Source organism: Gobio gobio (assembly GCF_949357685.1).
Source record: "Gobio gobio genome assembly, chromosome: 24".
Taxonomy (NCBI): Eukaryota; Metazoa; Chordata; class Actinopteri; order Cypriniformes; family Gobionidae; genus Gobio; species Gobio gobio.
The window spans coordinates 26,745,872-26,760,276 of NC_137120.1; the positions used below are offsets into that span (position 1 = coordinate 26,745,872).

Below are 14,405 nucleotides of genomic sequence, written 5' to 3' on the forward strand. Positions count from 1 at the left end.
TAAGATTTAAATGTATGTTTTATTCATTTCTGTAGTATACTCAAAGCCTTTGATAACAGGCTTCCTTCATCACCCTCTCTCCAGTCTCCACCAGATAAACACACACGTGCTCTTCTGCCCCTGTAACATCAGACAACTTTCACGTTACCTCTATCTTAAACAACACCTTGATAAAAGCATAAAAGTTTATGTGCTCAATAGCCTTAAATGTTGAGGTAGTTGCTGATGTGTTAATGTTCCTCAATTCATCAACAGTACTAATGGACAAATAAAAAAAGATAACTTATGTTTAGTTACTTTATGTAGATCTATTAACATTACTGACGTTCATGTAAAGCAGTGTTGACCACAGTGAACTCTACATTATAGCACACACACATCACTCTGATCAGATGTCTATTTCATGCTGTGATGTCATCTGCAATACTTATCGAAAATGTTCCTGTCAGATGTTAAATAAACATTTAGTAAGCATCTTTATCTTTAAGTATATCGTTTATGTAAATCCACTTTGGAGACGTGTGTGTGTGTTACTGGAGCTCATACATAATAAAACGTGTTTTTACAGCCCAATCACAACTACACTATACTGTCTGTCGTCTTTACACTTTTAACAATTCAACAGTTTAACGTTACTCTACAGTAGTCCAACAAATGCGATTTTAACACAAGGAACGGTGATTTTGGTTTGTAATACTCACATTTGATTGGCTTTTCTCCGCCTGACGTATCCTTTCCTGTGGCCTCATGGGAAGGCAGGGATAGAAAAGTATCCGACGATGGGTACTTCACAATCTGGGCGGAATCAGTAAGCCATCCGGGAACTTCTCGCCTACTCTTTTATGATTACTGAGGTTTCGAACATACTTCTCCTTTCACGTACTGTTTTCGCCTACTATATAGTAGGTAAGTAGGCATATTCGAACGCAACATCAGTATACGCACGTCCGAATCTCGCGAGAAATACTCCAAAACCCTGGTAGTTCTCGCCTACTCTTTTATGAATACAAAGGATTCGAGCATACTCTTCGCTCGCCTACTGCTTTTTACATACTATATAGTAGGGAAGTATGCGGTTTCGAACGCAGCCACTGTCTCTTTTGGGTGTCATGGCAAAGCATGCTGGGAAATAGAAATCCCAGCCCAGTTTTGGTTACATTTAAGTTAGTGTAAAAAAAAAAAAAAAAAAAACAAGTTCATAAAACTCAAAACAATGAAATAATTTGGATTACTTAAAAAGTGTCAGTTTAGTGAACTCAAAAGAAAAGGGAAGTTGTAAATACTCGAAATTTGATTGAACTAATTTGTTTAATTTGAGCTGGCTCTATTCAAACCAATTAATTATTTTGAGAGTTAGGGTTTACAGTGTATGCAATGGCTACTATTATCATTTTTCATTAATTATGTGAAATAAAATCAATACTTTAACACATCTTTATTGATCCGTTTTCAATGACAAAACAATATCCAGTGGTGTATGACATGACATTAAAAAGAAAAAAGTTAATTCATCATGACAAACTCCCAAAAACATTCTCAAAGGCATTTTTGTCCACCACTTGCCCCAGTCTTGTAGAAAAGTACATAGTATCAGAACTGCTGTAGCGCTTTAAACGAAGGATCGGCTCTCCTTTGGAGTCCCCTGAATCTCCCAGCGTCATGACATCAGACACGGGCACGTATATGTCCCGCCGTTGACCCCAGAAGGTCAGGTGCGACACCTTTAAAACAGTTTGCGTTGAATCCAAGTACATCATGCCAACCACTCTTCTGACATAGTGGCTTATAGAGTACAGCATTATGCCAGCAAACACAACTATGCCTGTGGAGTAACTCATCAGCATCGCTGAGGCCTGTCCCTGCAGGTAGAGGTAATACACCGCGGGTAGCAAGACGACAGTGATGCCCGTCTGCATCAGTTTGAGTCTTGAAAGAGCTCGCAGGCCTTTGATAGCCGGGAAAGCGTAAATTAGATCGTATTTTCTTGAGGCAAGGTCAGAGCAGAATGACACAGGTTGAGTCTGCAAGGTGTGTGAGAATGTAATGGGCATCCGTCGACCCGCACTGTAGTGCCCGTGAGCCTGTGACATGAGTCCTGCATGATGACACCGGCACCCATATAGAGGAAGGCGAGGAATTAGGCGGGAAATGCAGATTAAGCGTGCTGGCATCATCTGAGGAGACAGTAACCATGGCAACAACAGTTGAAATTAGTACAACGGATAAAATTGACTTGTTGACTTTGGTAATGTAGCTCACTTGCTTAAAAAATACATTTAACACGTTTATTATGTTGATAAAAATTAAAGACAGTTTGTAAATGACAATCCCAATGCTAATGTACGATAATAACAAATAAAATACACCAAAACGGCCACAGTAATTCAATAAAATGTATTAATAGCAATAATTTGTGCTGTTTTGAACGCACTTACCAGTACCACCTATACACAAGTTTAGTGCATAGCGCGGTGCTTCAGTGAAGCTGGACGTCATAGGAAGTAAGTGACACTTCAAAATAAAGGTCTTTGAGTTTTTTTCTATACACTTGTCAGATGTAAAACTGTTTGCAATGATAAAATACAAAATAAAGCGAATAATAACGGTTTTTTTTGCGATTTTATCCACGTAGCTTATCAACCAAAATCCCTTACGTACATTTGTTTTAGTCAAGATAGGCTAGCCCACTGTTAATATAAGTATGTCAAGGGCAATCCTTGTGTGAACTCAGTTCGAGGACATTTGCTACCGTATTACAGGCAGCCAGCTAAGATATGACAAATACACCAAACAAATAGTGAAAATAATATAACAAATGTATACATTAACAACTTGCTTTGAACGCACTTACCACCTCCACATAAATTCAGTTCATCCAGTGCTGCGGTGAACATAAGCACTTCAAAATAAAGGTCCTTACATTTTAAAATAATTGTATATAAACTTGTCAAATGTTTAAAATAATAATAACAAATAAGAACATAAACTGTTGTTTCGTCACTTTATTTATTTATGCAAAATGTATAAATACTCATCAAGCAAAAATAATTTTACGCAAAGGGACTTTTATGAATGAGAGAATACATTAAATATTTTTTGTGTGCCCATTTGCTCAAACAGCAAAAGAAAAACGCCACACTAGTGATTTCACAACTTTCAAAAAGAGGGGAAAATAGAGTGAGGTTGATAACGGTAAGTTAGTCAAAAGAGAGAAATATGTTCATTTTTACGCTGAAACACCCTCACAGCAGCGGTAACTTGTTTTTTGTAATTTGATTTAAAAATAATAAAATACAAAGTATTGGTGTTATAAATGTACATATATGTATAAAAAAAAAAAAAAAAAAAAAAACCTTTAAAATACAAAGAACGTTGCAGGATTTATGATATTGATGACCGTTAAAACGCGTCAGCACAGTCGGTGCAGGAAGTGTCCACCTCCGGGCTAGGCATCGCACAGATATTATCGACAAGCAGTGTAAATGCATTTATTTTGGACGTCTTTAATCAGCTGATGCTCTTTATTGTGATGATGCCAGGAGGTCACTCGGGTCACGCGAGCAGTATCGCAATGTATTCGTAATGTCAGCAAATACCTTTTCATGACGGTTGATGATTAATGCAAGAATGATTGAAAACTGAACACTCCTGTGTCAACATTTTGATGGCACTCGCAGAGCGGATTTCATCTGAAAGCAAAGACGCTTATCGATCGAGCAGAGTCCTATGTTCATTGATGAGCGATTGATTTACTTGCAGAAATAGCGCTTGCTTTTGGTTTTGTATGTTCGTTTCCTCATCATGCTTCAGTTGGGAGATGGCCTCACACTATTCTCTGCTGTCTTCGTCGTGGTTCTGCTGGGAACCAGAAGCGCCGTCTGGCCCACGGTGCTCACGGCCTCTCTCTACCTCTTTCTGGTGATGTTTCGGTTCCCGCAGGTGCCCTCCAGCCGGGCCAGACAGGTGCTGCGGCCCGGGTCTAGAGCGTCGCCGAGCGGCGTGTCAGCAGTGGCGCACCGCGGCGGTGGACACGACGCTCCCGAGAACACCATAGCTGCTATACGGACGGTGAGCACATCATGTTGACTTATTTCTGTTTATATTTATAGATTACCGCGTGGCAGCCACTGTATTCTTATTTTTAAAGGCCATGCATAATGATATTTTACAGGTAGGTAGAAAACACAATCACTGACAACATGAAAGAATATTTATTTTAATCTTTTAAAGAATCGATTCAAGTAAATGTTTTTTAACGAATCAATTTAAAGGGATGGTTCACCCACAAATTAAAATTCTGTCATCATTTACTCACCCTCAAGTTGTTCCAAACCTGTATGAGTTTCTTTGTTCTGCTCTGAACACAAAAGAAGATATTTTGAAGATTGTTTATAACCAACCAGATAGAGCAACCATTGACTACCATAGTATTTTCCCCCTACTATGGTAGTCGGTTGCTCTATCTGCTTGGTTAAAAACCAAAATATCTTCTTTTGTGTTCAGCAGAACAAATAAACTCATACAGGTTTGAAACAACTTCAGGGTGAGTAAATGATGACATAAGTTTCATTTTTGGGTGAACTATCCCTTTAATAAAGGCCTTCTGAAGCTAAGTGTTTGTGTGAAAAAAATATCCATATTTAAAACTTTATAAAGTAACTAGCGTCCGGCAGACGTACGCATCGATTTACGGCAAAAGAGTAACCCCTGAGCTGACACATGACTTATTGACGAATGCAGAAGCGCCGAGGATAAAGCAAAACAAAACACTGGTCATGAATTAGAAGTCTAAAACAAGAATTTTTAAAAGAGAAATGTTGGGAGTATTTCGATATAAGAGAAGAGGAGCTTGACTTTGTTGCCCAGCCCTATTTTCTTAAAGAGCACCTATTATGGCATTTAAAATGTTCCAAATATTGTTTTAGAAGTCCCCAACAACAGTTTTGCATGCATGCAATGACAAAAAAGACTTTAGTTTTCTTATAATATGCATTTATTTTTACCTGTTTTGACAGCGATTCTCAAATGATTCCTTTAGTGAATCACTTTTCAAAACCCCGCCTTTACGTGACGCTAATCTGCGGTGATTGGTCCGATGACCCAGTCAGTTGTGATTGGTATAGTCTGTGCAGATATTTTCGGAAACGGAACGCCCATCAAAGTCTTATAATGACAGTAATTTGTTAATATGTGTCAGGAGTTATGAATATGAAAACCGCGTCTGTACCGTTTGATTGAAATATGAGCCTCAGCTGATCTCATTCATAAAAAAAAAACTCTATTCTCCTCACGAAGACTCGCGACAAATCAACATCCCTCAGGGCTTTTAGTTCAAAAGTGTGCAGATGAGGAGACATATTGATAGATTCTCATATGTCTGTGTCAAATTTCTAAACAGAGGAGTATTTTTTTATTCAATACTTCCTCAAAATGCGCAGATATAGCCTGATCATGAGCGATTGAGTCTCTTATGTGTTGTTTTCAATACATACTGGCAGCCGGAGGGCGCTCTGTGCACATGTAGTCCATATATGGTACAGACAGACGAAGAAGATACCATGTGCCATAATAGAAGTCAATAATAAAAGCTTCCTGAGATCGCGAAACATGCAAATAGAGACATTTGAAGACTAATAAACACACAATCGCGACGATGTATGGTTTGTCTTCAAGCCACTTAGTCTTCAAATGCTCATCCTTGGGCAGATGAAAAACGTTTGCTTTTGAGTCGCACTTCAGAACACAGCGTCTCGTCGCCATGATGTTTTCTAGTTTTCACTGGCGTCTTGGAGCGCAATAAGTGGGCGTATCGTATTCAAATAACTTGACAAGTTGACGTCATCTAGTCAGAGAAAAAGCTTCGGTCTTCTAACGATTCTTAAAAATGATTCAGAGTCGACTCTTACTTTTGAAAGAAAATAACTAAATATACGGTGCACTGTCATATTTCAAACTTTGCAGGATGTTTTTGTTCACTTAGATCTATCTATGTTACACACTACATGAAAGGTACATTTCAAAATTCTATGATAGGTGCTCTTTAAACCACAAGAGGCATCAAAGCTTACGATATTCCTACATCTTGCGTCATATATCACGCCAGGGGTTACTCTTTTGGTGTAAGTTAGTTATTTTAGTTTACAAAGTTTTAAAAATATGATATTTTTCTCACACAAACACTTTGCTTTAGAATGTCTTTATTAACCCCCTGGAGTCATATGGAACTTTTTTGGGGCTTCAAAAAATCCCATCCCCCATTCAATACCATTATAAAGCTTTGAAGCACCAGGACATTATTTAATATCTCCGATTGCATTTGTCTGAAAGAAGAAAGTCATTTACACCTAGGATGGCTTGAGTGTGATTAGATCATGGGATAATTTAAATTTTTCGGTTAACTATCCCTTTAAGCGGTTGATTGACAGAAAACTGATTTGTGATGAACCGATGCGAATAATATAGATTTAGATAAACACTAATTATTAACAGTTACAATAGAGGAGCAGAGCAATCTGCCAATGAATGGATAAGGGGGCGGGGTTAATCAATTGTTTGTATTAATTGTATATTCTTTTAATGCACTTTGACTTGGATAAATCTCTGCTTTCATGTCATTTAATACATACTATGCACATGTGATCAATATCACATGCTCAACCTCAGAAGCACATTTCTTGTATTACACATTGTGGAAGTATTGCGTTAACTGTGGTTTTCCCTTAATCTACAGATCTAAGCACTGGTTTCTTCCTCTTTCAATGACTCTAATTTCTAACTGAAAGGCAAGTGAGAACGGCGCCACGGGTGTAGAGCTGGACCTGGAGTTCTCGGCGGATGGGGTCCCCATACTGATGCACGATGACACCGTGGACCGAACCACAAACGGATCGGGACCACTGAGCAAGCTGCTCTTCTCTGAACTGCGCAAACTAGACGCAGCTGCCAAACACCGATTCAGGTTAGATGGGAAGAACGACAGACTTCTTTCAAACATAGAGTATGAATAAGCAAGTTGAAGACAGCAGGTGGTGTGTTTTTGTTGGTTGCCGAGCAGTGACCGTTTCCGAGGTGAGAAAGTTCCAACGCTGCAGGAGGCTGTAGAGGAATGCATCAAGCGGCAATTGACCATCTACTTTGATGTCAAAGGTCATCCAGATGAGGTACTGTCGCAACTTGCATTGCTCTGCGTTAGTCCATTATTGGTGTGACCATTTCTGTCTTGATCCCCAGAGCTCTTACTTAGCAATCACTTTTAAGCATCGAAGGTGTGAAGGCACCTATTGTAATCGTTGGCGTTCTTATTATCCTTCTTTTCCATTTCTTCTTCCGCTCTGGAAGTCTATGGCAGCCCATAGAACCGTGTGCGGGAAAGTTGTGAAATTTGCCACACAGATAGAGGACAGTCTGAGCTGTCACCATAGTAAATTTAGAGTCTCTAACTCAATCCCTCTAGCGCCACCAACTGTCCAAAATTTGACTTGCGTTTGTGCTAATAACTTTTGAACCATAATGGTGTGTTTACACCGTACGCGAATGAAGCGTTTCGCGCAAGTGATTTACATGTTAAGTCAATGCAAAGACACGAATAGACATTCTACGGCGCGAATTGTGCGTTTGATGCGTGATTCGCACAAATGGTGTGAGTTGAAAAATCTGAACTTTGACGGATATTTGCGCCGTGTTAACCAATCAGGAGCTTGCTCTAGTAGTGACAACAATGAGGAGAAATTCTGGTTTATATTAATCATATATTAATATCTGGTTCAGACAAGTGTGCCTATGATTATCACTGTGATGACATTAAATGACATGAAACACAACCCAGTCTCTTTTTGTTAAATGCAAGTTTATGTATGATCAATAATACAAAAGTATAAGTAAAAGGTATAATAAGCTATACATGAAATAAAGCAAACAATTCAGTCAAACATTCAGTCAAAGTCAGTGCTAGTAGGCTACAACTGTAACGGGATCTCACAACTCCGAAAACGCCAGATAAATTGTTCAAATAGGCACTCTTTTTATAAATAAACCACAGATTTGAGCTTTAAACAACTACATTATAGCCTGAAAAAGTCTTAAAACTACGTTTTGTCACACATTAACAGTAGAATTTTTATAAAAAAGACATGTAAACACAGCCCATGTAAGCCATTTCTCAACGAGACGAACCGTCTGGCAGAAGCCCCTCCCATGACGCGAATTCGAATGTCATGCGCAAATGAAGCGAGTAAAATCAAAATGTTCAAGGGTCCAACTACGCGCAAATAACGCGATTTATTCGCGTCTGGTGTGAACGCATCATAAGAGCTAGAAACAAAACATTTTCGGCATCATTTCGGCACAGTGTCACCTAGTGGTCAGGAGATATAAAAAATTTACATTTTTGCTCATATCTTCTGAACTCTTTGGCCAAAATCACAAAACGGTGCAGCATGAAGAGTTAAACGATACTGAATATTTCCATATTGGCCATTTTGGGGATCAGCCATTTTATCAAAAAATTCTATATTTTACAAACGCATTGGCGTATCATTACGAAAACCATTGTTTTCGGCACCATGCCTTGAAGGGACTCAAAAAAGTTTCGGGCCAGCACCACCTTGTGGTCAGAAATGCTATTAACGTTGCCTATTGTAATAAAACTTGTCTTATATATTCCTTGGGTCATGCCGAGAATAAAGATACCAATTTTGCTTACCAAAACTTCCTGTCCGCCGTTTGATTGTATTTCAAAACCTACTTTTTCAAACTCCTCCTAGACCATTTGTCCGATTTTCTCCAAAATTGAATCGTATCATCTTCAGACTGCGCCGACAAAAGGTTATGGATTTAGTGTCGTATACTTCAGCAACAAAGTCGAGGCATGATGCCAAAATGACTCCTGAGGCTGTATCTCTGCAATGCCTAGACATATTCACACCATAGACCATAAAAAAATAGGGACGACGCGACTTCATTGACTTCCGCTGACCAGAGTTGAAACTTTCAGAGGCCGCACACAGCGCTGACATCTTGGGACAGAGTCTGCGCAGTAGCGATCTCGGGACCGGAGTTGCGCAGTAGAGAGCAGGAAGTAGAGGCGCGATTATCAAAAGCCCGCCCACACTCTCACAGATGCGGAACAATTCATTATGATCGTGTGAAATAAACCGTTATGGAAATGTAGAATTAAAGCTAAAGCTCCAATCTCCTCCCAAAAATCCAGAAAAAAGTGACAACTTCACTCAGAGAAGCCGTCAATCTCAGCTGTCAATCATGACTTCACACCCCCCGTTTTTATAGTATCAAATAACTAACTAAAACTAAATGTATTTAAAAAACGAACACTTGAAATGAAATCATCGTGATAAAAACTGCCTAAAATGACAGAAACCATCTTTAGGAAACAATTATTTGAAATGTATTTTCGACGGATTGAATGTCCAGGTTCATTTCCGTATACAGTATAATTCACATATCTAAATGGCCAATGAAAAGCTGTGAAATCATGTCATCTGATTTTCACGTATATCCATTTGGTGTCAAAGCTGTCAATCATGCCGCGTATCTCCCGCCCTGTGGAAGCATCTCGCCGGTCTCGTGAAACATAGCCTGGTGAGACAATGACTTTCCTTCATCGAGGTAAACGTTTCCCCCCTGACGCCAGACGTACGTCTAGGAGTGACAAAATTACGGTAGGACTGTACAAACAAAGTATCTGTCTAGCATTACCATGTCAGTGTATTGATTCATTGTCCCTTCATAGTTTGCAAGAGACATTTTAATAAATGTATAATTAATATTAAATAAACTAAGCGTATTTAATAAATTAAGACGTAGGCTATTTAATAAACGGAGCGTATTCCTCTGTCAATATGAAACGCGACTTGGCCATTCTAATTAATGATCGGAAGAACGCGTATCGACCACCGTTACTGTAAAATATGCACGTATGTCCATTTGAACTCAATTTTGGTCAAATGTGGATTATATCATTACACTGGCAAGAATATGGTTACATGTAAAGATGCCGTACCAAGTATGACAACGCTACATTCAACTGCTTTTGAAATAGTGTTTTTTTCACTTCCTGAAAAGTAACCGTTTTGGACATGCGTGAGTTTCATCGGGCAGCGACGATATGATTTTTCCTAAAATCATCTTAAAATGTCTTTAATTGCTCATTGGTGCAGTTGGTCTGACACTCCCAGCCATGTTGGCATATCTTATCGTTGTCTTTGTGCTTGGCTTTGATAATTGCTGCTTGCAGCTATATTTGATTTAATGATTCCTGCATGCTTTCATGTATGCTATTTGTTGTCCACAGGCAGCTGCAACACTGAAAGAATTATTTCGGAAGTATCCAGTGCTCTACAACACAAGCATCGTCTGCTCATTTGAGCCCAAAGTCATCTATAGGGTAACATAATTCAGTTTATTTGCATCTGATGGGACTTTAATTTCCTCTTGGAACATTTTTAGACGGAGATCCCCTCTTTTCCAGATGCGGCAGGCGGATCCTAATGTGGTGACAGCATTGACCCATCGGCCGTGGAGTCTGAGTCGTTTAGGCGACGGGACGCCACGGTTCTCATCCGCATGGAAACAACACTGGATGCAGGTTTTGGACGTGCTCCTCGACTGGGCCCATCATCACCTGCTGTGGAACCTGTGCGGAGTCTCTGCCTTCCTGGTGCAGAAGAACTTCATCTCGTCGTGAGTCATTATCTCACTTCCAAAACTGCTCATTTCATTGCCATTTTTACACAATTATTGTGAAGCCATATCATTATGTGCATTACATTACCGTAAGATCTTTAACACACCTACCACAGGTCTTAAAATAAATTGTGCAAATCAGTTACGCTAAAGCAACCACTTTATGCAAAGTTCCTTGATTATTACACAAGAATAAGAGAATAGTTCCTAGCCATATCGGCCTAGAAAATCGCAACTTTTAATTTTCCGTCGGTCTTAGTACACGATGTAACGACAGAAGAATGGTAAAGCTAACGGTCTAATCAGATTCAATGGTCTATGCTAAGCTATGCTAAAGGTGCTACCGCCAGACACAGAGATTGGCTGAATGGATTCGAAAACGGTAAAACTCAACTGTTTAACTCTATGGGAGCCTATTTTCAAAAATAGTGGCGTGTTCCTTTAAATGCTACTGCTCTGGGACCTTCAGTGGTTTTTAGTGCTGTCAGGGATCATATTATTGCTTGTACTTATGGTTAGGGAGACATATGAACTACTTGACTATTCTATTCTATTCTATTTCTCTTATTTTCAGTACCCCCCATTCATTTTTAATGGATAGCCATTTTTGACCAATAAAAGCTTATCAGTAGCCTCTTTTCCACTGTCGGGCCAGTGCGAGCCAGGGCTTTCAACGAGCTGGGCTGGGCTAATAGCCTTGGACCTGTAGCACCGAGCCCAAAACCACACTGCGTTTCCACTGTTGGGCCAGAAGCTCCTTGGCCCTTCACTAAAACCTGCCGTAACACACCTCTCTGGAAATCACACAAACTCATAATTTCACCAACAAATGGAGTTTTATCAGAAAACAAATCAGAAAGAAATCAAAGGAAACTGGCGAGATCGCAAAACCAACATGATAAAAGCGTCCGTTTGTTGTTTACCTAAAGATTTAAAACCCAAGCATCGACGTTTTACAATATGAAGTGATACATTGATCATAATGATTTAATTTGTCACACACAAAGTGGTATTTATCATTATTTCACAAAGGAAAGAGGACACGCATACTTATTCAGTCGCGTCTGTTTCTGTATATTTGAAGTCACAGATGGGTTTGTGTGTTTACATCACATTCAGAAAGAATGATAATTTCCACACATTTTCCACCAAAAATATGACCTGAGGAGCTTCAGCACTCTCTCCAGTGACAAAAGCTAAATATGGATATCAGACCGGTATAAAGAGACGAGACCTACTGATATATAAACACACAATTGTGATAGCCTATGATATGTCTGATTTCTTCAAGCTGTCACATTTACCATTACCATATTTATTATAGTAATAGTTAGCTCGCATAGTCTATGGATCGTATATAATTATTTCTGCCTTATACAGTGATCAGAATCCACATCGGATCACAAACAGAAGTTATTTCAAACACTCACTGCTATCTGAAAGTGAGTTTTGGGCTAAAATTATTTCAAAAGTATTTAATGCTGATGTCTACTGGTATATGAAATCATCAGCGCCAGACTCAGATAAACTCTGCCTTTGTTCGTAACCACTCCTCAAGCCTGAGCTGTCATAATTTTTTTATTTTGTAGGGGAAACGCCCAGTGCTGTCTACAAGTTGGAAAATTTGAGTTAGAATAGTTTGCAAGAGCTCAATTATAAATACAATGAGACTGTGAAAGCGACTAGTGAGCAGATGAGTTTACCTGTTCAACGTAAAAGTTAAAAAAGTGGTGTATTACTGATATATTTATGTTGTAAAATAAATGTGAAAATACCCTAAGCTTGTGTTTACCACAACCCTTATTTCAGGCATTTAACCATATTGAACCTTTAAATAGGGCACTATTTGAAGGGACAGCCATTTCTAGTGGTGTCCGAAACCATAGTGGACATTATTAAGTGCACTTATGCACTGCAATAACGAGTGTGTAACTGATGTACGCTCAACGGCTAGAGAATACCCATAATACACTGTGAGAGTAGCGCGCTGAATGATTTTCCTTGTATCGCCAGAAGATGGCGCCCGCAGCTGAATCAATAATCCATCCATTTTCCAAAATGCGCTGGGTCAGCCTTATATCATAAATTCCTTTTTAATTATTAAAGGGATAGTTCACCCAAAAATGAAAATTTGATGTTTATCTGCTTACCCACAGGGCATCCAAGATATAGGTGACTTTGTTTCTTCAGTAGAACACAAATGAAGATTTTTTACTCCAACCGTTGCAGTCTGTCAGTCATATAATGCATGTCAATGGGGTCAAATTCTATGAGAGTAAGAAAACATGCACAGACAACTTCAAATTAAACCCTGCGGCTCATGATGATACATTGATGAAACAATGTGGGAGTGTGTTTTGTGCTTTGAGATGCTCACCGTGTTCTTTCATCAGGGACTATGTGCAGTACTGGGCGGCCCGAGGTGTGGAGGTGGTGAGCTGGACGGTGAACACGGCTGTAGAGAAGCAGTACTACCAGCAACTACTGAAGATCACCTACATCACCGACAGTCTCGTAGAAGACTGTGATCCTCACTACTGAAGCGCCACTTGTGCAATCATTAGACCAGGCCTTTTATAATTCAAGCTACTGTACTTAACTCTAAATATAATATGTATCTGTATTGAATTGCTTTGTTTTTTGGCAGCATGCTATAGAGACTTAAATTTACAGGGTAACAAAGTGCTTTCATTGTGTTAAATTTACAATATGGGAGATGTAAATATCGGTGTTCGAATGTACTGTACACACCCACTCAGGTGAGCCAAAGTATGACTATACTGTATAGTTATTATTACATTAATTTTATACAATTTCCCATTTTAATGCCATTATTCATTGAAGGAGGCTTTTTTTTGAGGAAAGTGAAGGAAAGTAATTTAGTAAGCCTGCTTTTCTTTTATGGCAAATTTATAGGTGTGGAAATAGCATTGAAAAAAATTATTGCACTACAGAATATTCAGTCTAATGTGCGACATGTGTATGTTTGGAAGTCTGGTTTTAATGGCTAATAAGCAGGATGCTTATTTAAAATAACATGGCTATAGTTATATCTTCCTTGTGGGGGGGGTCAGTAAATTTATTATATAAGCAATAACCATGGTCTTGATCCGAGGTCAGTTCTCTGGCAGCTACCAAATTCTAACCTAATGTTGGACACTTAACTACTAATTCAGGGTTACTTGAAAGTGGCATGTTTCTCAATTTTCTCTGGTGTATAATACAATAAAATGAATAAATTCCTAATTAAACAGGCATTTTGACCCAGACGTTGCTTTTCAAGGACTGTTTTACAACAGAACAGTTGCATCTTGTTTATATGTGACCCTGGACCACAAAACCAGTCATAGGGGTAAATTTTTTTGTCAATTTATACCTCATCTGATCTGAATAAATAAGCGTCCATCGATGTATGGTTTAGATAAGACAATATTTGGGAAATATTGAGAAAATCGCAGGGAAGTCCGCACTCCGCAGCAATGCATATTACTACTAATAATACATTTTTTATATATTTTTCAAATCTTCATGGAACATTATCTTTACTTAATATCCTAATGATTTTTGGCATAAAATAAAAATTTATCATTTTGACGCTATTGCCACAAATATACCCATGAGATTTATAACTGGTTTTGTGGTCCAGGGTCACAATATGTCTTATATTAAAAGTGTTTAATGAGCGAAAAGTGTAACTTGTGTAA

The 14,405-nt window shown here is 38.8% G+C and overlaps 2 protein-coding genes across 3 annotated transcripts; one reads left to right on the forward strand and one right to left on the reverse strand.

The window, feature by feature from the left end:
• Positions 1 to 1,449: 1,449 nt before the first annotated feature.
• On the reverse strand, positions 1,450 to 2,886 carry tmem186 (transmembrane protein 186). Of its 2 annotated transcripts, none has more exons than XM_079808251.1 (2): positions 2,852 to 2,886; positions 1,450 to 2,174 (listed from the first exon to the last, which is right to left on the reverse strand). In XM_079808251.1, the coding sequence occupies exon 2, from the start codon at positions 2,172 to 2,174 to the stop codon at positions 1,512 to 1,514; it is 663 nt and encodes a 220-aa protein (XP_079664377.1). In that variant the 5' UTR covers positions 2,852 to 2,886; the 3' UTR covers positions 1,450 to 1,511. The 2 variants fall into 2 exon arrangements, with proteins under 2 accessions (XP_079664377.1, XP_079664378.1); XM_079808252.1 differs by lacking the exon at positions 2,852 to 2,886 and adding an exon at positions 2,436 to 2,574.
• A 499-nt stretch (positions 2,887 to 3,385) lies between these two features.
• On the forward strand, positions 3,386 to 13,969 carry gde1 (glycerophosphodiester phosphodiesterase 1). Its single transcript, XM_079808253.1, has 6 exons — positions 3,386 to 4,068; positions 6,783 to 6,958; positions 7,055 to 7,160; positions 10,310 to 10,402; positions 10,487 to 10,698; positions 13,095 to 13,969. The coding sequence occupies exons 1-6, from the start codon at positions 3,802 to 3,804 to the stop codon at positions 13,240 to 13,242; spliced, it is 1,002 nt and encodes a 333-aa protein (XP_079664379.1). The 5' UTR covers positions 3,386 to 3,801; the 3' UTR covers positions 13,243 to 13,969.
• The last annotated feature ends 436 nt before the right edge of the window (positions 13,970 to 14,405 follow it).

Excerpts from the sequence above, each read along its gene's own strand:
- tmem186 (XM_079808251.1), bottom strand. The coding sequence starts at position 2,174 with ATGATGCCAGCACGCTTAATCTGCATTTCCCGCCTAATTCCTCGCCTT.
- gde1 (XM_079808253.1), top strand. The coding sequence starts at position 3,802 with ATGCTTCAGTTGGGAGATGGCCTCACACTATTCTCTGCTGTCTTCGTC. Across the intron at positions 10,403-10,486 it reads AGCCCAAAGTCATCTATAGG|ATGCGGCAGGCGGATCCTAA; the intron begins GTAACATAATTC and ends CCTCTTTTCCAG. Across the intron at positions 10,699-13,094 it reads CAGAAGAACTTCATCTCGTC|GGACTATGTGCAGTACTGGG; the intron begins GTGAGTCATTAT and ends TTCTTTCATCAG.